The following is a 22,704-nucleotide window of genomic DNA, read 5'->3' on the forward strand; positions in this document are numbered from 1 at the left end:
ACATTAATTAAGGGCTTTCGTTTGCAAAAAATTCCAAAAGTAAAAACTCTAAAATGATATATTTTATCTTATTTACATTTTTGTCACTTTAATAAGCACTTTACACTTTAAATAATAATACACGTGAAAATGTTTTTTAATTATCTTTTTTCTTTGTTTTTCTGTTGTTTTGTATTATTATTTTTATTTTTTTGTCTTTATTCTATAATTTTTTTCTTCATGAACACAGAAAAGTGTTGTACAATCTAACATCTTCTGATTCTAAAGTCCATGCTCTTTCTATTACTTCTGTTAACCATGATAACTGTAGAGGAATGTTAACTTGGAAAGCTTTTCCAAGTGAACAAAATAAGTTACTGATGTTTTCTAACTGATTTTCAATGGTGACAGAAATACAGATGCTACAATACACCAGACAACATAAATCCTAATAAAAGAGTAGTAACACAAATTAATCAACAAAACACTCAGAAGACTGAACATAATTTAACATCATCATGACAATCTCAAACAGCTGACAGCAAGAAAACAAGGGCGTTCATAATGGCTGATGAGGATGAGAAGAAATGCTCTTAAGATGTCAGCAACAACTTTCAATTTCAGCAAAGTTCATTAAGAATCAGTCCTGAGGCTATATTTGTTTTGATTACACTGCTAAGATAACAAAATCAATGTCTGATCTTAGAAATCTTTTCTAATTCCCCAAGAAGTACTTTTTAAGAGCATATACCTAGATTCCCAAGTTTAAAAAGACACACCAAACCTAAGACAAAGCAAGCAAATATAAGCATTTAGACACACACATCCCTTCTGTGCATTAGTAACAACATATTACTGAGTATTTTTGAAATTACCAAAATATAAGACCAACGCAAAAACATTGACCAGTGGGTTATCAGTAAGAACGTACATACAACAACCTGCTACTTACTTTCTTGACCACTGAAAGATTTGAATCACTGTCATCTAAAATCTTTATTAGGTAGTCCTTGGTCTTTCTCAGATAATTTTTGCATTCTTCTTGTTCTTCAGGAGACAGGGCATCATTTTCAATGTCTTCTGCCTTCCTGTGAAAAATCTATACAAATAGTGCTTTTATGAAATCATTAGGTTTTTAAAACAAAAAACTTTTAGCTTGGCCAGGCACCGTGGCTCATGCCTGTAATCCCAGCTACTCGGGAGCTGAGGCACAAGAATCGCTTGAGCCTGAGAAGCAGAGGTTGCAGTGAGCCAACATTGTGCCACTGCACTCTAGCCTGGCCAACAGAGAAACCCCATCTTTTAAAAATAAATAAATAAATAAATAAAACTTGTAGCTCAAGTACCACATCTACTTACCAGTGCGAGATTCCAATAAGAAACAACGCTTTTTATAGATTCAAAAGCAGTCATAGCATCTTCTATATTTCCGTTTACTGCATCCAATATAGCAAAAGTTATGTGTGCGTCTTCTTCATATTCAACAATTTCTGATGCCTAAACACACAGAATAGTTTTTAGTCAAATTGTTTATACTCAGAATATAAAACCCAAATGATTTTCCAAAGATTTTATGTGATCTTAAGAGACAAACATCTCATTACTCTTCTCTGTCATATCTTATTTGTGAGAGCTAGTGAATTTAGAAAACAAGATTACCATTAAATAACAAGGCAATTAATTTAAGCAGTTTATAGCTGCATGTCTTTGTTTATAAACTGGAAATTCCCATCTCCAATAAATTCATAAAGGAACTCTATTACCTGAATGTCTACACTATGAAAATGTTTAAACAGAGGATCAATAGGTTCAGGAATACTGTTCTTCTTTTTTATTATCTTCAACAATGGCAAAACTTTCTTCCAATAATGAACACTTCTCCCTATGTATTCTCGTTGATCATAAAAAGAATTAAGATCGCTGCCCTAAAAAAGAAAGTTAAAAGCACACAACTTTAAGGAACACGCATGATTAGATCTGAAGTTCATTTACAAGTTGTAAGAACTGGCTCAAATTTCAAGTCAAAACCAAATGGTACCTCAATAGTCACTTGTTCAGCTTCCAAATACTGTAATAACTAAACCACTTTAATACCAGTGATCATTCTACACTGACTTTTTTTTCTTTTTGAGACAGAGTCTCGCTCTGTAGCCCAGGCTGGAGTGCAGTGGCGTGATCTTGGCTCACTGCAAGCTCCGCCTCCTGGGTTCACGCCATTCCCTTGCCTCAGCCTCCCAAGTAGCTGGGACTACAGGCGCCTGCCACCACGCCTGGCTAATTTTTTTTTTTTTTTTTTTTTTTGTATTTTTAGTAGAGACGGGGTTTCACCATGTTAGCCAGGAATGATCTCGATCTCCTGACCTTGTGATCTGCCCACCTCGGCCTCCTAACATGCTGGGATTACAGGCATGAGCCACCGCACCCAGCCTCTACACTCAACTTTTAAACGCTTCTAATGATACCACCCTAACGTAGCAATCCAAACTACTTTTTAACAGTTACCATTTTTAGATAGCTGAAACCTGCCTCTTCTGTAGTGTCAGTTTGTTCAAAAGGCTGACCATCTACACCTAATGGTGACACAAAACACACCTTAAATATTTAGAAAGATCTATAATGGTCTTACCTACAAAGCCTTGTGCTAATTTTTTTTTAATTTTTCAGGCTGAATAATTATCAGGACTTAATTATTAAGGAATAACAGTAACAGCTCAGCTAATATGTAACATTCACTGTGTGCCAGGTACTGCTCCTCTAAGTGCTTATATTTAACTACATTAACTATTTTGCAGCAATAAAAAACACATCTGTCATAATATGACCAAGCTGCTGTTTTCAGAACAAAAAAACTTTCAATGAAAAGTTCATGATTCTAAAAAATTAAGGTAATGTTCTTTAAAAATGCTTATACTTTAAAACTCACCATTTTCTGAAGGCATTTTGCCCAATGTACAAGCAGAGCAGGCTGAAGGCCATGTTTTTCCTGGGCTCTTAGAGTGTTTATTTCACGCTGAACTAGAAGTCTCAATTTTGCTGCGTTTCCAAGTCTAAAAAATAGTTCAATTTACTAAAATTGCTTTCTAAATACACAGTTCAGCGCTTACATACATATATGTTCATGGGTCACATGACAAATTAAATCTTCACATGAGGATTAAATCCCTGGTAAAACCTATGCACTAAGTGACAGCAATATTTTTGTTTTACTACTTACACTGCTTTTCTGTGAATCAGAGTACAAACCGCATCCCACCAAGATTTTTGTCTTTCTGTACAAAGCTGTTTACACACAGGAAGGGGCAGGCATAACGGCTGATAGGAGCTGTGGTGAGAATTACATTTCTCCTTTAATTGTAAGTGGCTGGTATATACTACTCCAAGGAGAAATACCTGTTTTATTTAAGGAAAAGTTAAGTTAGTAAAAAAAAATTAAACAAAATTCAGAATATTTAATTTGTTAAAATCTTTGCTTACTTCAAGGTCTAAAATACATATTGATTCAGGTGCATTTGTTTCAAGCCTTGAGGTTTCCTGGGGCAAATGATGGAAAAGCTGTTTTAGCCATTTTCGGATTCCAGGTAAAGCAGGCAATGAATTCCACTGTAAGCCAAGCCAAGTAAGGTGCTGAAGACTACCATTATGTGCTCGAATAGCACCTAAAATCAAATTTAAAAATTGGCTTAAGGGTTTGAAATTTTTCTTTGTGCCATTAGTTTTGCCAACATAAGCAATTCACATTATATATATCTTAATTATATAACTGCTTTTCTATATCAAAGCTGGAGAGAATTCTATGTTAGGCAAAATCTCATGTTCTTATTAATGCATTCTCACTTGATTATTTCTAGAAATTTTAATAAAAATAGTAGTGATGAAGAATGTTTAAGTCCATCTTAAAAAATGACACTGACTAGAACTCAATAAACCAAAATCAACTGACAAAAACCAAATAAAGAATACCTAACCTAATAAGAAACCCCAAAACAATGGGTTTTCCTTTAAGTCATTAAAGCAATGGAACATCACTATATTAATCCATCAGTACAGTAAAGAAATCTGTTTTTCTATAAGAAAGTCAATATTGAAAAGGATATGCACAGTCAGGAGTTCGAGACCAGCCTGGCCAGCATGGTGAAACTCCGTCTCTACTAAAAATACAAAAAATTAGCCGAGCATGGTGTCACGTGCCTGTAGTCCCAGCTACTTGGGAGGCTGAGGCAAGACAATTGCTTGAACCTGGCAGGCGGAAGTTGCAGTGAGCCGAGATTGCGCCACTGCGCTCCAGCCTGGGCGACAGAGTGAGACTCTGTCTCAAAAGAAAAGAAAAGAAAAGACAAGAAAAGAAAAGGTTATGTGCTTCCGGAAGCATAAAGAGGTATAATCTTTCTGTCATTTTGGCAATTTGCAAGACTTAAAGATGTTCATGTCCTTTGTCTCAGTAATTCTGTTTTTAGGTATCTCTATGGAAATAACTTGCAATGAAGACACTTTTTGTTGAAGTTTTTATCAGAGTATGATTATTAACAGTGGAAAAGTTGAAAACAACTTGGATGCCCAATAACAGAAAGTAGCAAGCAAATTATGACTACTTCATAAAAAAGATTATATTGCCAATAAAAGTGATATTTATAGTTTTAATACAGAGACTATGGGAGAGAATTCATGAAGGAAGCAAGATAAATCATACATAAACAACCATTTAGATGAAAAATATGGCCAGATGCAGTGGCTCATGCCTATAATTCCAACACTTTTTGTTTTTGAGATGAAGTCTCGCTCTGTCGCCCAGGCTGTAGTGCAGCGGTGTGATCTTGGCTCACTGCAACCTCCACCTCCCGGGTTGAAGCTATTCTCCTGCCTCAGCCTCCCGAGTAGCTGGGACTACAGGCACATGCCACCACGCCCGGATAATTTTTGTATTTTTAGTAGAGACGGGGTTTCACCATGTTGGCCAGGATGGTCTCGAACTCCTGATCTCAGGTGATCTGCCCGCCTCGGCCTCCCAAAGTGCTGGGATTACAGATATGAGCCACTGTGCCGGGCCCAATCCCAACACTTTGGGGGGCTTAGGGCTAGGAGTTCGAGACTAGCCTGGGCAACAAAGGGAGACCCTGTCTCTACCAATTAAAAAACAAAATTATTTGGGCAGAGTGGCATGTGCCTATGGTACCAGCTACTCAGGAGGCTGAGGCAAGAGAATCCCTTGAGCCCAGAAGTTCAAGGTAGCAGTGACCTACGATCATGCCACTACACTCCAGCCCAGGTGACACAGCAAGACCCTGTCTCAAAATACAACAAGGCTGGACGCGGTGGCTCACACCTGTAATCCCAGCACTTTGGGAGGCCAAGGCAGGTGGATCACCTGAGGTCAGGAGTTTGAGACCAGCCTGACCAACATGATGAAACCCCGTCTCTACTAAAAATACAAAAAATTAGCCGGGCGTGGTGGCGGGCACTTGTAATCCCGCTACTTGGGAGACTGAGGCAGCACAATCACTTGAACCCGGGAGGCAGAGGTTACAGTGAGCCGAGATTGCAACACTGAACTCCAGCGTGGAGGACAAGAGCAAAACTTGGTCTCAAAAACAACAACAACAACAAAAACTACATGCCACCCCCACAGCACCACATTCAAACTCCCCCCAGCCCAACCCACACACGAAAGGAATACAGAAAAATATTAAGTCATTATTTCTGGGTAATAAGATTATGGGCAATTTATAAGAATTAAGACACAGACCGTTTCCTCTGAAACATATAACTTACCAACATCATATCTAGCCAAATCTTCAAGCTCTGGTTCTTGTATATCAATGTTTCCAATATCATCGCTACCAAGAAAAGATGTATCCTTAGGTGACTGACTAGAAAACAGAGCATCATATAATGCAGACTGCCCGCTTTTGTTGGCAAAAGTTTCAACAACCTCTTTTAAAAAATCTTGCTTGCCACGACTTAAGTTTAGCAACATGTGCCCTGAAAAAAAAATTTATTTCCATCACTTTAAAAATACAGATTGTATTTGCTCACATTGTCTCATTTGTATACCCAAAGGGGAAATAACATGATTATTGCAGACCTAACCCTCCAACCCAAAAAATACAGCTGGACAACAAAACGGGTGCTTATGTAGAAAATGAAAAGAGTACAGGTTTAATATTCTCAGTATCTACAGAAGACAGCAGAAGGGGGAAAAAAGACAGGAATGTGTATGAAAAATGCCAAACATATTTGCATTTTAGATGAAAAGGTCTGGATTTAAGTGGCCATAGGAGAACAGGGACAAGCTCTTATTCTCTGATCTGATACACTGATTTCTAAATCTGGCTGATCAGAATCCTCCTTTAAACAGCTTTTAAGAATTATTTCCGGCTGGGCACGGTGGCTCATGCCTGTAATCCCAGCACTTTGGGAGGCCAAGCTGGGCAGATAATGAGGTCAGGAGATCGAGACCATCCTGGCTAACACAGTGAAACTCCATCTCTACTAAAAATACAAAAAAAAAGATTAGCCAGCCATGGTGGCGGGCGCCTGTAGTCCCAGCTACTGGGGAGGCTGAGGGAGGAGAACGGCGTGAACCCGGGAGGCAGAGCTTGCAGTGAGCCAAGATCACACCACTGCACTCCAGCCTGGGCGACAGAGTGAGACTCTGTCTCAGGAAAAAAAAAAAAAAGAATTATTTCCAGGCCTCTTTGCCAGAGATTTTTATTCCATAGGTTTACAGTAAGCAATCAAAAAATCATAGTCCTCGGATAAAGTACTGATACATGCTATAACGCAGATGACCCTTGAAAACCTTGCTAAATGAAAGAAGCCAGTCACAAAAGACCACATACTATATGATTCCACTTATGTGAAATGTTCAGAATAGGCAAACCTACAGAAACAGATTAGCGGTTGCCAAGGCTGAGAGGTTTGAGTAAAATGGGGAGTAACTGCTAATAGGTACGGAATTCCTCATGGAGTGATGAAAATCTTCTAAAACTGATTGTCGTGACAATGGTAATACTCTATGAACATACTAAAACCCACTGAACTGTACACTTTAAATGGGTGAAGCGTATGGTATACGAATTATATTTCAATTGAACTTTTTTTAAAAACCCTCCTTCGAGTTAATTCTGCTGGGCAATTAGGTTTGGTTACCACTACACAGTTGTGTCTCAGCACACTTACAGAGGCACCCTTGGGATGCCCAGATCAAAGACATAAAAAAAATATAGGCAATTTTTATCTAACTGTGACACCATGCAAAGGCACTTATGAGAGCCCTGCAAGGGTAGAAGAAAAAGAGAAAAGGAAAAAAGTAGAAAGTCACTTTAAGGATTGAAAGCCTAACTCCCACAAAAAAAGTGGGCTATGGAATAAAAGAGCAATGTGAGCTTTGGCCAACAGCCTAACTATATACCAAAGCTTATAATAACTTTAATATTACATCTTGTGCTCTTTACAAAATTCATCCAACTTTATATCAAAACTGCTCCTTATAGAAAGCATTATGTTTCTTCAGTTCACTGCTTGATTCAATGGCCACCTAACTACCTTAAAGTTTGTATCTTAGCAAAATCACAGGTAATATGCAACAGATCTTTAGGATTCATCCCAAGCCAAAAATGGGGGAAAAAATCCACAAATTCCAAGAGCCTAATACAAGGTAAGTATATATCTTCTATCTTCCTCACTATGCTCTCAGCTCTTTAAGACAGATCCATATCTTCTTCATCTTTATATCCCCACAGCAGTGTTTTTAGAATCAGCTGGTGTTAAATGGTTGGCAAATCAATAATTATACTTAGTTCAGGAAGTGACTAAATATTCAGGACAGAGGCTCTAGCAGCCAGATAAAGAAAGAGTTAAGAAATCCTCTCCACCTAGGAACACACAATATCAAATATTCATTTTTTTTAAAGAATGTGCTATTTCTTCACATCTCTTCCATACCTATTGCTCTTAACTGATACGGCAAAAAAATAATTTTGACAAATTATCTCCTGGACAGATGAAGATTTTATCATAAGACATGCCTTAACAGAAATTCCTTTTTCTTTTTAAATCAAATTAGTTTAATATTACTATTACCTGATTGGCTCAGTCGGTCACAGGCCAACATTCCCAGCAGATTTTGTCCAGCTTCACCTTTTATTAATTTAATCTTTGGTCTTGGAACCTAATAATTTTAGAATCAAAAATCTTAATTTGATGATACCCATACTTCTAATAGTAACATGGTCTTATCTATTACACTGTACTTTTTTTGATAATGAATAAACAGTTAACCATTAATTAAACTGAATTGGAAAAGACTGCAAAAACTGGGAACCAAGGAATTTATATAACCTATGAAAGACAGGCCAGGTACAGGCGTGGTGGCTCACACCTGTAATCCAACACTCTGGGAGGCCAAGGTGGGCTGATCACTTGAGGTCAGGAGTTCGACATCAGCCTGGCCAACATGGTGAAACCCAGTCTCTACTAAAAATAATTTTAAAAAAACGAAGAGCCAGGCGTGGTGGCACACATCTATTAATTCCAGCTACTTGGGAGGCTGAGGCACAAGGATAGCTTGAACCTGGGAGGCAGAGGTTGTAGTGAGCCAAGACCGTGCCACTGCACTTCAGCCTGGGTGAAAGAGTGAGACTCCATCTCAAAAAAAAAAAAAAAAAAAAAAAAGAGCAGCCAGACATGGTGGCCCACACCTGTAATCCCAGCACTTTGGGAGGCCAAGGTGGGGGGATCGCTTGAGCCCAGAGTTCAAGACCAGCCTGAACAACACGGTGAGACCCTATCTCTAAAAAAAGTTGTTTTTAATTAGCCAGGCGTGGTGGCACACACCTGTGGTCCCAGCTACTCAGGAGGCTGAGGCAGGAGGATCACTTAAATCCAGGAGATCAAGGCTGCAGTGAGCCATGATCATGCCACTGTGCTCCAGCTTGGGAGACAGAGTGAGACCCTATCTCCAAAAAAAAGAAAAAAAAAAAAAAAAAGCATACACGGAGCAGTTCTGAGAAATTAGTTTCTACTAAAAGCACATTCATGTTATATTCAGAGAAATGGAAAATTTAATTACATTACTTTTCTACCCTGCATAAATAGGACAACAGCAGATGTTGTCCTATCTGAGTAGATATGACACCCTACTTTAAAAAGTACAGGTGAAATGACACTTGGAAATGCCACATTGTAGATAACACATTTTCAGAGTATGGATAATATGGGATAGCACTGGAATAAATGGGACAACCAGGAAATTAAAGAGATCCTAATGTAATAACCTGTGAAAACAAAAAAACATGATCAATAGAATGGTGAAGGGAAGACATGACAGCTGCCTTCAAATATTAAAATTATTTTATAAAAGCAATCATCAAAAGAAGAAACAAGACCAACAGGTAGAAGACTTGAAGAATATTTTTATTCTATATAAGGAAGTACCAAGAGCCAAACCACCTAAAGTTGCACTGGGCTATCTTGAAAAGTAATGAATGTCCATCACTGAAAATGTCCAGTCATAGGCAATGCCCACTTACTAGAAACATGCCAAAAGTAACTATATGGGTGACTAGAGCATCGGCTTTTAATTCTATCACCACTTTCTTAATTGGTGGTGGAAATGTAATTTGATACAACCTCTTTAGGGTTAGATATTTGGCAGCAGCTCTAAAAATTATAAATGCACAGATATACTTTGATACTGCAATTCTTTCAGGAATTCATGGCACAAGTTAATCATTGCTAAATTACTTGAAGTAGCATTAAAAAAAAAAAGTAAAAGCAAGCTAATGTCCTGGTTTTAGGACCCTGGTTTTAAAAACTCCAAAGCTACAGTACATCCACACAATAGAATAATATGCAAGCATCCAAACTAATGAGAATGCCCTTTATATATACTGACATGGACATATCTCCAAGATACAGTTAATGGAAATAAAGTAAATGCAATCTTCAAATGTTTTCCTCCTTCTTTTAAAGACGGGGGATGTATGTGTGTTTACTTGGAGATGCATACAACATTTCCTGAAGAATACACAAGAAAGCAATAACATTAGTTTCTTTGGGAGTGAAGAAAGTAAATAACTAGGGAACAGAAAGGAGTCTTCATAGCATATTCTTAAGAGCCACCAGAATTTTAAACCATGTATATATAATTCTTTCCAAACATGCTCATTTTTCAAAATATATGATTTATGAACCTAAAAGCTTCTGATTTTGAATTTTAGAAATATTCGTATCGGCTATCCTTTTACTCACAAGTTTTCTAAACATCATGTCAAAGTTTGTCATCTATATGTTGAAAAGAGCACACAAAATAAACAAAATGTTGACATCATTCTTTTTGTTTTCAAACTGACCTCAATTCATAAACCCGGCCTCTTTTACAAAATTATTCAACAGTTGAATTTGTGACCAGTTAATTAGTTGTGAATCCACTCAATCAAATCATCTCAATTCACTATTTCCTTTTTTTTTTTTTTTGAGATGGAGTCTAGCTCTGTCGCCAGGCTGGAGTGCTGCAGCGGCAATATCTTGGCTCACTGCAACCTCCACCTCCTGGTTTCAAGCAATTCTCCTGTCTCGGCCCCTCAAGTAGCTGGGACTACAGGCACCCGCCACCATGTGTGGCTAATTTTTATATTTTTAGTAGAGATCGGGTTTGACCATGTTGGTCAGGATGGTCTCGAACTGCTGACCTCAAGTGATCCGCCCACCTCAGCTTCCCAAAGTGCTGGGATTATAGGCGTGAGCCACCGCGCCTGGCTATTTCCTCATCTTAACTAAAAGGTTTCAAGATACTTTGTTAAATACCTAGCTGCAATGCAGATGTACTTACTAGAACCACAGTATTCCTCTGATTAAGAGTCTGAAAATCTTGCCATAAAAGTCAGCCAATTCTTAAATACCCAAATGCCAGCACATAACCTACATTTTATGCTTATAATCATTTGATCATTGAGCTTTAAAATAAACTGATAAAATAAAATACAAGCATCTAAGATGTTTCTATTATATATTCATTCTACAGAAATATGTGGTAGTTAAAGACTGAGGTAGGTATCTCTGTGCTGAAGTGGAACAATGAAGAAACATTTAGAAAAGCAAGGCATCTGGCAATAGGTAAAGCACACCCACATTGAGGCACAATATTTTTTAAAAGCAGAGAAAGAATGTATTGCACATTTGCATATGCAAAAAATATTTCTGAACACCCAAGAAACTCCTAACAGTAGTTGTCATCTAGGAAAGGAGACCTGAGTGAATGGATTAAGAGGGAAACTAACTTTTTATTATTAAAAGTTCACAGTCAGGTGTGGTGGCTCATACCTGTAATCCCAGCACTTTGGGAGGGCAAGGCAGAAGGATCACTTGAAGCCAGGAGTTCAAGACCAACCAGCCTGGGAAACATAGCAAGACCTTGTCTTTACAAAAAATTTAACAATGTAGCCAGGCATGGTGGCAGGCACCTGTAGTCCCAGCTACTGAGCTGAGGCTGAAGCAGGAGAGGATCGCTTGAGCCCAGGAGTTCGAGGATACAGTGAGCTATGATCGTGCCACTGCACTCCAGCCAGAGCAACAAGAGTGAGACTCTGCCTCCCAAAACTACATATCAGAAAATTTTAGGCTGTGCACAGTAGCTCACACCTATAATCCCAGAACTCTGGGAAGCTCGAGCCCAGTTCAGCGTTACAGTGAGCTACGATTACGCAACTGCACTCCAGCCTGGGTGACACAGCAAGACTCTAATAGACACACAGACAGATAAATTTTAAAGTTTCCATTAAAAATAAGAACTATTGGCAGGGCGCGGTAGCTCATGCCTGTAATGCCAGCACTTTGAGAGGCCAAGGTGGGCGGATCATGAGGTCAGGAGATTGAGACCATCCTGGCTAACACGGTGAAACCCCATCTCTACTGAAAATACAAAAAAATTAGCCGGGCGTGGTGGTGGGTGCCTGTAGTCCCAGCTACTCGGGAGGCTGAGGTAGAAGAATGGTGTGAACCCAGTAGGCGGAGCTTGCAGTGAGCCGAGGTCGTGCCACCGTGCTCCAGCCTGGGCGACAGAGTGAGACTCCGTCTCAAAAAAAATAAAATAAATAAAAATAAGAACTATCAGTTACTCGAGAATTTCTATAAGAAACTTTTAATGTTTGTATTACCTAGTGAACCTCACTAAATCCATTAATTTTCACTAATCCATTCCTTACGAACACAGAAGTTTCTACTGAGCATTTTAAATATTAGTACTTAACATGTGAACTGTCTATCAATGGTGCTTTTAAAAGATTTACAGGCCAGGCTCGGTGGCTCATGCCTGTAATCCCAGCACTTTGAGAGGCCGAGTCGGGTGGATCACGAGGTCAGAAGATCGAGACCATCCTGGCTAACATGGTGAAACCCCGTCTCTACTAAAAAATACAAAAAATTAGCCCGGCATGGTGGTGTGTGCCTGTAATCCCAGATACATGATAGGCTGAAGCAGGAGAATCACTTGAACCCAGGAGGCACAGGTTGCAGTGAGCTGAGATTGCGCCACTGCACTCCAGCCTGGTGACAGAGTGAGACTCTGTCTCAAATAAAAATAAAAAGATTTATATTAGGCAGGGCATGGTGGCTCACTGCCTGTAATCCCAGCACTTTGAGAGGCCGAGGCGCACAGATCACCTGAGGTCAGGAGTTCGAGACCAGCCTGACCAACATGGAGAAACCCCGTCTCTACTAAAAATACAAAATTAGACGGGGGTGGTGGCGCGTGCCTGTTATCCCAGCTACTTGGGAGACTGAAGCAGGACAATCACTTGAACCTGGGAGGTGGAGGTTGCAGTGAGCCAGATGGCGCCATTACACTCCAGCCTGGGCAACGAGAGCAAAACTCCGTCTCAAAAAGAAAAAAAGATTTATATTAGAAGGAGGGGCCTTCTCTAAAAGTAATGAATCCTTTTTTTCCCTCCCCAAGCAAAAAATCCTTCTCTAAAATTAACAATCATTTTTCTAAGCCAGGTTTAATGCTTTTTTGGAAGACTGCTTATTTCTTTTCCTTTCAAAAGTTATGCAAGCTCATTAAAAAAAAAAAAAAAAAAAGGCCGGGAGTGGTGGCTCACGCCTGTAATCCCAGCACTTTGGGAGGCCGAGGCGGGTGGATGACTAGGTCAGGAGATTGAGACCATCCTGGCTAACACGGTGAAACTCCGTCTCTACTAAAAGAACAAAAAAAAAATTAGCCAGGCATGGTGGCGGGTGCCTGTAGTCCCAGCTACTCGGGAGGCTGAGGCAGGAAAACGGCATGAACTCGGGAGGCGGAGCCTGCAGTGAGCCGAGATCGTGCCACTGCACTCCAGCCTGGGCGACAGAGCGAGACTCCGTCTCAAAAAAGGCCAGGCGCAGTGGCTCGCGCCTGTAATCCCAGCACTTTGGGAGACCAAGGCAGGTAGATCACGAGGTCAAGAGATTGCAACCATCCTGGCCAACATGGTGAAACCCCGTCTCTATTAAAAATACAAACAATTAGCTGGGCGTGGTAGCACGGACCTGTAGTCCCAGCTACTCAGGAGGCTGAGGCAGGAGAATCACTTGAACCCAGGAGGTGGAGGTTGCAGTGAGCCGAGATCACGCCACTGCACTCCAGCCTGGCGACAGAGAGAGACTTGGTCTCAAAAAAAATAAAAAAATAAAAAATAAGAAAAGGTTTTATGTTTTCAAGATTAATAGATATACTGTTACATATACACAATACAGTCATAAATGTTATATACATGTTTTTCAATTAACATGTTAAATTGCAATCATATTCTTCTATCATAGGTTATAAAGCCACTGCCCTACATCTACTTATTAGGATTTTGTCCAAGTAACACATCTTTTTGAATCAAGCTTTACCCATAATACGAGATTACATCTTTATCATGTTCCCAAAAATCGCAGAGTAAAAACATTAAACTCTTCAAATCTGTCTACAAACAAATCATGGCTATGGAGGCTTTCAACAAGAGTGCACTCAACATCCCTGTTTCACCAGCCTCACCAGTACTGTGTATGCTTAGTTATTTTCCACTGTATCAAATTGACTATTTCATTTTAACTTTAATTCCACAGGTTTGTTCACATCCTGTCATTACATACCAGAGCACACCTTCATTTAAAACACATCAAGACTCAGTGAAATGTCAATTGCTCCTACAAGTGGAAGACTTACCTGAAATGCTATGAGATAGCACAATGCAGCCAGCTCAGAAAGAGCTCGCCATTGAACATTACTATGCTGACCCATCTTCAAAAGCAGAGAACCAGCATGCATGTAGAAATGTCCTTTCATTTCTAAGAAAGTAGCTGACAGTTCATCATTTCCACCCAAAGAAGATTTCACAGACTGAAGAGCACTACCAAAACTGTAATATGAAAATATCAAACAGATAATACACACTTACTGCACTGTGAATAATCATGGTTTATTTAATTCAGAACAAAATAAACATTTTATTTCAAGCTTCATCTTCCACATTCAACTTCTAATAATTCTTATTCCCCATGTTATAAATTATGAATCATCTAATGCTTATTTTTATCCTGCATGCTTCCTATACTTCATGCTTAACCTCTCAAATGATGTCTTATTCCCAGTTATTTCCAGCCCTCCAATCACAGATAAATATAAGATTAGTGATTATAGGTGCACATTTCAAAATAAACCAGGAGAAAATTGGGAGACTATTTTGTAGCTTCTTCCTGATCATATAATTTCATTATTTAATTAACAGTTGTAATTTCTCAAATTAGACATACCATTTCCAAATTAGAAGTAAATAACTGACAGGTATTTGAGTATCAATACAGTAATTGCTCTCTTTACTACACAGATCATTACAGCGTTAAATAAATTGTCTTCCTTTTTTTTTTTTTTTTTGAGACGGAGTCTCTCACTATCGCCTGGGCTTGAGTGCAATGGCACCATCTAAGCTCACTGCAACCTCCACCTCCTAGGTTCAAGTGATTCTCCTGACTCAGCCACCTGAGTAGCTGGGATTACAGGTGCCTGCCACCATGCCCCGCTAAACTTTTTTTATATTTTTAGTAGAGACAGGGTTTCACTATGTTGGCCAGGCTGGTCTCGAACTCCTCACCTCATGATCCACCCGCCTCAGCTTACCAATGTGCTGAGATTACAGGCATAAGCCACTACGCCTGGCCTATTATTTGTAATCTATATTCTAAATTAGTTCTTCTAAATCCTAATGTTTCTCCAAATCCTCACTTTGGAAGAAAAGTAAAAGCCAAAAGGAAACACTTAAACGTGAAGCATGATTTTAAAGTGGCTTACAATAAAGCAGCCAGAGCAAGTGAGGTCTAAAGATCTCTGAGGGTGCTCAAAAACCCCTTCAGGGGATCCATGAAGTTAAAATTACTTTCACAATCATACCAAAAAAAATTTATATTTTACATACTCATTCTCTCATGTATGTAGAGCTGAGTTTTTTTGTTTTTGTTTTTGTTTTTGGAGACAGAATCTCGCTCTGTCACAAGGTTGGAGTGCAGTGGCACAATCTTCGCTTACTGCAACCTCTGACTCCCAGGTTCAAGCAATTCTTCTACCTCAGCCTCCCGAGTAGCTGGGACTATAGGCGCGTGCCAACATGCCCGGCTAATTTTTTGTATTTTTAGTAGAGACAAGGTTTCACCGGTGTTAGCTGGGATGGTCTCGATCTCCTGACTTTGTGATCCATCTGCCTCGGCCTCCCAAAGTGCTGGGATTACAGGCCTGAGCCACCATGCCCCGCTGAGCTGAGTTTTCTAGAAGCTTCATGACATGTAATAGTTTTACAGACTGAAAGAGGAAGTAAATGAGAACCTAGCTATGTTCTACTAAGCGAGACATTAAAAAGATTTACAAAAATGCAAAAACAATGACACTTTTCTGACTAGTTTTTTGCTGTTGGAAAATAATTATTTTTCATAAAAAATGCTATTATTGGCCCTGTGCGGTGGCTCACACATGTAATTCCAGCACTTTGGGAGGCTGAGGCGGGTGGATCACCTGAGGTCAGGAGTTCAAGACCAGCCTAGCCAACATGGTGAAACCCCATCTCTACTAAAAATACAAAAAATTAGCCAGGCGTGGAGGTGGGCACCTGTAATTCCAGCTACTTGGGAGGCTGAGGCAGGAGAATCGCTTGAACCTGCGAAGCAGAGGTTGCAGTGATCCGAGATCACACTGTTGCACTCTAGCCTGGGCAACAAGAGCAAAACTCTGTCTCAAAAAAAAAAAAAAAAAAGCTATTATTATTAACACACAATAGGGCTTATTACATTTTTAATGGATTACATATTTTTTATTTCTTTTAATTTCTAATGTAATAAACACTGATAGAAATAACCCACATACGGCCAGGTGCAGTGACTCAGATCTGCAATCCCAGCACTTTGGAAGGCCAAGGAAGGCGGATCACGAGGTCAAGAGATTGAGACCTCCCAGTACTTTGGGAGGCCAAGGTAGGCGGATCAAGAGGTCAAGAGATCGAGACCAGCTGGGCGCGGTGGCTCACGCCTGTAATCCCAGCGCTTTGGGAGGCCAAGGCGGGTGGATCACAAGGTCAGGAGATCAAGACCATCCTGGCTAACAAGGTGAAACCCCATCTCTACTAAAAATACAAAAAATTAGCTGGGTGTAGTGGCGGGCACCTGTAGGCCCAGCTACTTGAGAGGCTGAGGCAGGAGAATGGCGTGAACCCTGGAGACAGAGCTTGCAGTGAGCCAAGATGGCGCCACTGCACTCCAGCCTGGGCGACAGAGCGAGACTCCGTCTCAAAAAAAAAAAAAAAAAAAAAAAAAAGATCGAGACCATCCTGGCCAACATGATGAAACCCTGTTCCTACTAAAAATACAAAAATTAGCCAGGTGTGGGCTGGGCATGGTGGCTCATGCCTGTAATCCCAACACTTTGGGAGGCCAAGGAGGGCAGATCATGAGGTCAGGAGATCGAGATCATCCTGGCTAACACGGTGAAACTCCGTCTCTACTAAAAATACAAAAAAATTAGCCGATCGTGGTGGTGGGCGCCTGTAGTCCCAGCTACTCAGGAGGCTGAGGCAGAAGAATGGCATGAACCTGGGAGGCAGAGCTTGCAGTGAGCCGAGATTGCGCCACTGTACTCCAGCCTGGGTGACAGAGCGAGACTCTGTCTCAAAAAAAAAAAAAAAAAAATTAGACAGGTGTGGCGGTGGGCACCTGTAGTCCCACCTATTCAGGAGACAGAGACAAAAGAATCACTTGAACCCAGGAGGCAGAGGTTGCAGTGAGCTGAGACTGCGCCACTGCATGCCAGCCTGGTGAGAGCAAGACTCAGTCTCAAAAAAAAAAAAAAGAGATTGAGACCATCCTGAACTCCGTCTCTACTAAACATACAAAAATTAGCTGGGCGTGGTGGTGTGCACCTGTGGTCCCAGCTACTCGGGAGGCTGAGGCAGGAGAATTGCCTGAACCCAGGAGGCGGAGGTTACAGTGAGCCAAGGTCGTGCCACTGCACTCCAGCCTGGTGACAGAGCAAGACTCCATCTCAAAAAAAAAAAAAGAAAGAAAGAAAAAAAGGAACCCACATACAAAGATCTTTGAAGTCCTTAAGAAAAATGTAAATTGGGACCAAAAAATTTGAGTATACAAAGAATACAAAATAAAACATCCTACATGTTTTCTAAAATAATCTTAAAGTTATGTTAGTTCTTTTAGATACTGCTCTTACCCTACCAATTTAGGACACTATGTACTTTTTCAAGAAAATTACCTACTCCCTGCACTCAGTGAAATGAACTTCTTTCCTTATACCAGATGGGGAAATAAATTAACTTCCAAACAAATGGACAGCCTAAACTAGCAATCAGTAAACTTTTTCTACAAAAAGGAGGAGAATACTAATCTGGCTTTACAGGCATACAATCTCTGCTGCAACCACTCAACTCCAACCTTGTAGTATGTAAGCAGCCACAGACAATACATAAACAGAGGCATGCTGTATTCCAATAAATATTAACAAAATTAGGCAGGGGCCATATTTGGCCCACAAGCTCTAATCAACCCCTGCTCTAAACTAACATCTTTATACAAATCCAAGTGATGTTTTTGTTCAATGGAATTTATTTTCAAAATGGAGACACTGGTTTTCAAAATCAAAATTTAGGAAAAAAGGTAAATCACATAGTTGAGTTCTTTTGTTTCTTAGCTAAAACAGTATTCTCTGAAATACTAGTGATGCTAAGTGCTTATACTAGTACATGTGAACCTAGCCATCTGATGACAGATGAACTTTAATTTTCACTCAAGATTATACTATTATAAAAAATAAAATATGAAATGCAGTTAGAACATTCATTTTAAGCTTGACCATGACAAAACTGAGTATTTAACCATAACGCTAATTTTAATCAAGCTTGAACTATAAGAGTTCTCTAAAAAGGAAAGTCACATAAAACCAATTAGAACTTCCCCATAAAAGAAGAAAAATAAGATTGCCTCCTAGTGGTTCACTGTATTAACTATAACTCTTAGGTACATTATAGAAATAATGATTCAGTAAAGAAGTTTACAGCAATGAACTTACTGCAAAAAGAAAAACTGCAATTTATACTAAAACATTCTCCTCAAAGTCAACGTACCTTTCCAGTAATTCTCTACTTTCCTGCACGTCTCTAGTGGAAAGCGTAAGAAGCATAAGATTAGCATAGGCCAGCAGTAAGTCTGTATTGGTTGCTCGCCAGTCACTTTTATCAGACTCCAAACACTGTAAAGACTCCAGATATTCCTATTTTGTGGAATTAACAGTAAGTTACAAAACTTAATCAAATGTTAAGAAATTAACCATTTTATGCCTACAAATTCCTTTTCTCACTCCAACCACGTTTGTAAAACTATATTGATTTTTACATCAACCTTAAAATGAAAACACCAAAAATATATACACTTATCATAGTTATCTCCCCAATCTTCCCATTATAAATTTAACTGATCCCCTGGTAAAAATTTCATTTTATAACTGTTCTACATAAATAAAAGAAATTTAAGTCCAGCAGGGCACTGCTGCTTTAGTACAAAAAGATGTATGCTAATTGCCTACATAGAAATGTAAAGACCCAATAGCTTTTATCTACCTTAAGGGTCTGTACAACACACGAATTCCATTCTAAACTTGAACGCAAAGCTGTGTTCCTCCCTGCCTCATGGCAGTGGGCCACAGCATCCTTCAATCTTTTATTTGAGCGATACAACTCCACTAGCCGGATATTCACATGGACATCATCAGGTCTTACATAAAGTTCTGACTGAATCAAGTCAAAAAGTTTATTCCATCCATCTTCACCTTCACAATCTAGAAGCTGTTCCTATTTAGAGGGGAAAAAGAAAAATTATTAGATTAACACTTGTGCAATTTTAAACAAGTCATGCTCCCAAAGAGCACCATTCCACTATGTCTAGTTTTACGATGATGCCACCAAAAACACCATCCTATATACCTTATTCGTCCCTTCTGAGAGTTGCTTACAACCCAGAAACTAAGCCTCAAGAACTGTATGTGAAGAAAAGCATCTGTGATTACTGCAGTAGCTCACACTCTCTTCAGAGACTACCACGACTATTGCCACACATCCCTGTCCAACTGAGTCACCACCAGAAGCCTAGACCTCCCCAGTCAATCCTCAGCAACAAGGTCTTTATCTTCAAACTGCTTGCTCTGTATCTCCTTAAATCTGACTCAATCCTGCATCCCCTCTCCTCCCACTGTTCTGTTACCTTCATCATCATCTCAAAGTACTGTCATCACCTCCTGACCTTAAATGAAGACAGTATCATCTCAGGATAACCCCCACTACCATGATGGCTTTTTCTCTCTGAACTTACATACAAGGAGAGGAAGTAGGGTTTGTGGCCACTCACTTCTCATTTGCGATGCTCTTCCATCAGCCTCTCAAGAAGCTAGGAGCACAGGCATGCACCACCATGCCCGGCTAATTTTTTTTTAACGTTCTGTAGAGATGGGGTCTTGCCATGTGGCCCAGGCTGACTACTCAGTTCCTTAATCACCTCATCTCCAGTGATGTTATCCTCCACTCCAACCTCAAACATCCACTTGCCACTGACACAAGTCTTCAAAATCTGTATTTTGGTCATACCACCGAAACCACCATACCACCCTTCTTATTCTTCCACCTCACTGAGGGCCTACATACCCTTACTTTCAGAAATATACTTCTCCACCACATGACAAGTTCCCTTCAAGACAATAACATCATCAAGTTTTAAACACCTGTAAACACATATAAATACACACACTTTCTTCTGTCAGGCAAAAAATGCTATAATCCCTTATATCCATAATTACTGTTTGCTTACAGATTCCTTCAACTAATTCCCTCTTTTCCTCAGAAGAACCCTCCCAACTGGTTTCTGTGTGCTTAGATTTGGGAAATCATAACCCCAAGCTAACTGATTTCATTTTCATTATCTCAACCACCAAACTGGTGCTGCCTAAAACAAAATATCATTTTAGTACTAACAGACTCACTTTCTCCACTCCCTGACACTTCATACCTCCTCCTATTTCCTCAGCTTCCCCATACCTTCCTTTGACCCTCACTTTCAACCTATAACCTAGATTCATCCTTCACTGAGAAACTTGATGCTATCACACATAAATTCCATTTTACCTTACCTACTTAAATTCGTCTTTCCCCAACTCTCAAGACCAAGCCGCCCATTAGTACTCTGTATTTCATTCCCCTCTCTCCTTTATCAATTTCTCCTCTTCTGGATGAGACGGATGATACCCTGGCCTCTCCCTATTGCAAAAGCCCTAGTCTTTGACTCTATGTTAAAAATTTTTTTAAAAACCACTATGAGTGCTTTTAAAAAGTTCTATCTCATACTTGAGAGAAAAAGCCTTCTCAACAGTAATACTCTCATTCATTAAACAAACGTCAGAAACTGTTTACCTTAGCAAGCCTTAAATGTTAGGAGAAATGGAATTACTCTGCATGACAGTTATAAATCTCATGGATTTCAATTCCAAAAAAAAAAAAAAAAATCTGATACAGGAAAGGTGTAACAGTGCCTTCAAGTTATTAAAGAAAATCTTTAAAGAATGCTTCAAAGTATCTAACTTGTTATACTGCAAGAAAAGAATCCCCCTATCATTACATATGTTCTTTAACACTACCGACACCAGATTAACTGAATTGCCACGCCCAATATGGGAATTATGTTTGAGGCATAACTCCTAAGAGAGTAAAGAAATCTGCACAATTAGACCTCACGTTTTAGACTAATATTTAAAATCCAGCTGCTTATTACTGGGGAGAAAAACTTATCAGTAATTTTTATCTTTGGAAGCATTTTCAATGCTTTTTCAGCTTCAAAAATCTGTACATGACTGTTCATAGCAGATGAACAATAGCCAAAACCTAGAAATAACCAAAATGCCCCTCAAAAGTGAATGGTTAAGGCTGGGCACAGTGGCTCACACCCGTAATCCCAGCACTTTGGGAGGCCGAAGTGGGTGGATCACCTGAGAACCCGGGAGGCAGAAGTTGCAGTGAGCCGAGATAGCACCACTGCACTCCAGCATGGGCGACAGAGCAAGACTGTCTCAAAAAAAAAAAAAAATAGTGGATGGTTAAATTGTGGACCATGAAATACTACTCAGAAGTAAAGGAACCAACTATGGATATACAAAACTTATATGGATCACAAATGGTATTATGCTGACTGAACAAGCCAACCTCAAAAGGTCACATGCTTGGCCGGGCGCGGTGGCTCACGCCTGTAATCCTAGCACTTTGGGAGGCTGGGGCGGGCAGATCACGTGAGGTCAGGAGTTCAAGACCAGCCAGGCCAACATGGTGAAACCCTGTTTCTACTAAAAATACAAAAATAAGTGGGACATGGTAACATGTGCCTGTAGTCCCAGCTACCCGGAAGGCTGAGGCAGGAGAATCGCTTGAACCTGGGAGGTGGAGGTGGCAGTGAGCTGAGATTGCGCCAGTGAACTCCAACCTGGGCAACAGAGCAAGACTCTGTCTCAAAAAAAATGAAAAAAGAAAAAAAAAAGTCACACACTTCATGATGACATTTACATAACATTTTGAAATCACCAAAGTATAAAGATGGAGAACAGATTAATGGTTGCCAGAGGTCAGGCATAGTGAAGAGAAGTAAGTAGCATGACTACAAAAGGGGCAGCATGAGGAAGATCTCTGTGGTAATAGAGTAGTTCTGTATCTTGACGGCAGTGGTGGTATGAATCTACACGTGATAAAATGAAAGAAAACTATACATACACATTGTACCAATGTCAAAATTCCTGATTTTCATATTGTGCTTTGGTCGGGTTAAACAGGTTGAGTATCCCTTATCCAAAATGCTTGAGACCAGAAGTATTTCAGATTTTGAATTTTTTCAGACTTTGGAATATTTGCAGGATACTTAGCAGGTAGAGCATCTCAAATCTGAAAATCTGAAATCCAAAATTTTCTAATGAGCATTTCCTTTGAGCACCATGTCAGTGCTCAAAAAATTTCAGATTTTGGAGCATTTAGGATTTCGGATTTTAAATGCTCAACCTGTATAAGCACTGGGGAAAAATGAAGTAGCATATAGGATCTTTCTGTACAATCTTTGCAACTTCCTGTGCAAAAAAATCTATAATTATTTCAAAATTAAAATTTTTTACATTTCTATCAGAAACATATATAATGG

General features: G+C 39.6%; 1 protein-coding gene across 3 annotated transcripts in view; it reads right to left on the bottom strand.

Annotated features, from left to right (window-relative positions):
* The window catches only part of LOC129030866 (E3 SUMO-protein ligase RanBP2-like), a 40,078-nt gene that overhangs the window by 12,361 nt on the left and 5,013 nt on the right, over positions 1-22,704 (bottom strand). For all 3 annotated transcript variants that reach the window (XM_054476655.2, XM_054476656.2, XM_054476657.2), the window contains exons 5-15: positions 19,104-19,334; positions 18,612-18,757; positions 14,165-14,357; positions 8,059-8,146; positions 5,746-5,955; positions 3,454-3,635; positions 3,194-3,369; positions 2,903-3,026; positions 1,743-1,904; positions 1,339-1,476; positions 932-1,078 (exon numbers count right to left, since the gene is read on the bottom strand). In XM_054476655.2, the coding sequence (XP_054332630.1) occupies positions 932-1,078; positions 1,339-1,476; positions 1,743-1,904; positions 2,903-3,026; positions 3,194-3,369; positions 3,454-3,635; positions 5,746-5,955; positions 8,059-8,146; positions 14,165-14,357; positions 18,612-18,757; positions 19,104-19,334 (1,797 nt within the window). The remainder of the gene's footprint in view (positions 1-931; positions 1,079-1,338; positions 1,477-1,742; positions 1,905-2,902; positions 3,027-3,193; positions 3,370-3,453; positions 3,636-5,745; positions 5,956-8,058; positions 8,147-14,164; positions 14,358-18,611; positions 18,758-19,103; positions 19,335-22,704) is intronic.

This window comes from Pongo pygmaeus, chromosome 12 (genome assembly GCF_028885625.2).
Source record: "Pongo pygmaeus isolate AG05252 chromosome 12, NHGRI_mPonPyg2-v2.0_pri, whole genome shotgun sequence".
Classification (NCBI taxonomy): Eukaryota; Metazoa; Chordata; class Mammalia; order Primates; family Hominidae; genus Pongo; species Pongo pygmaeus.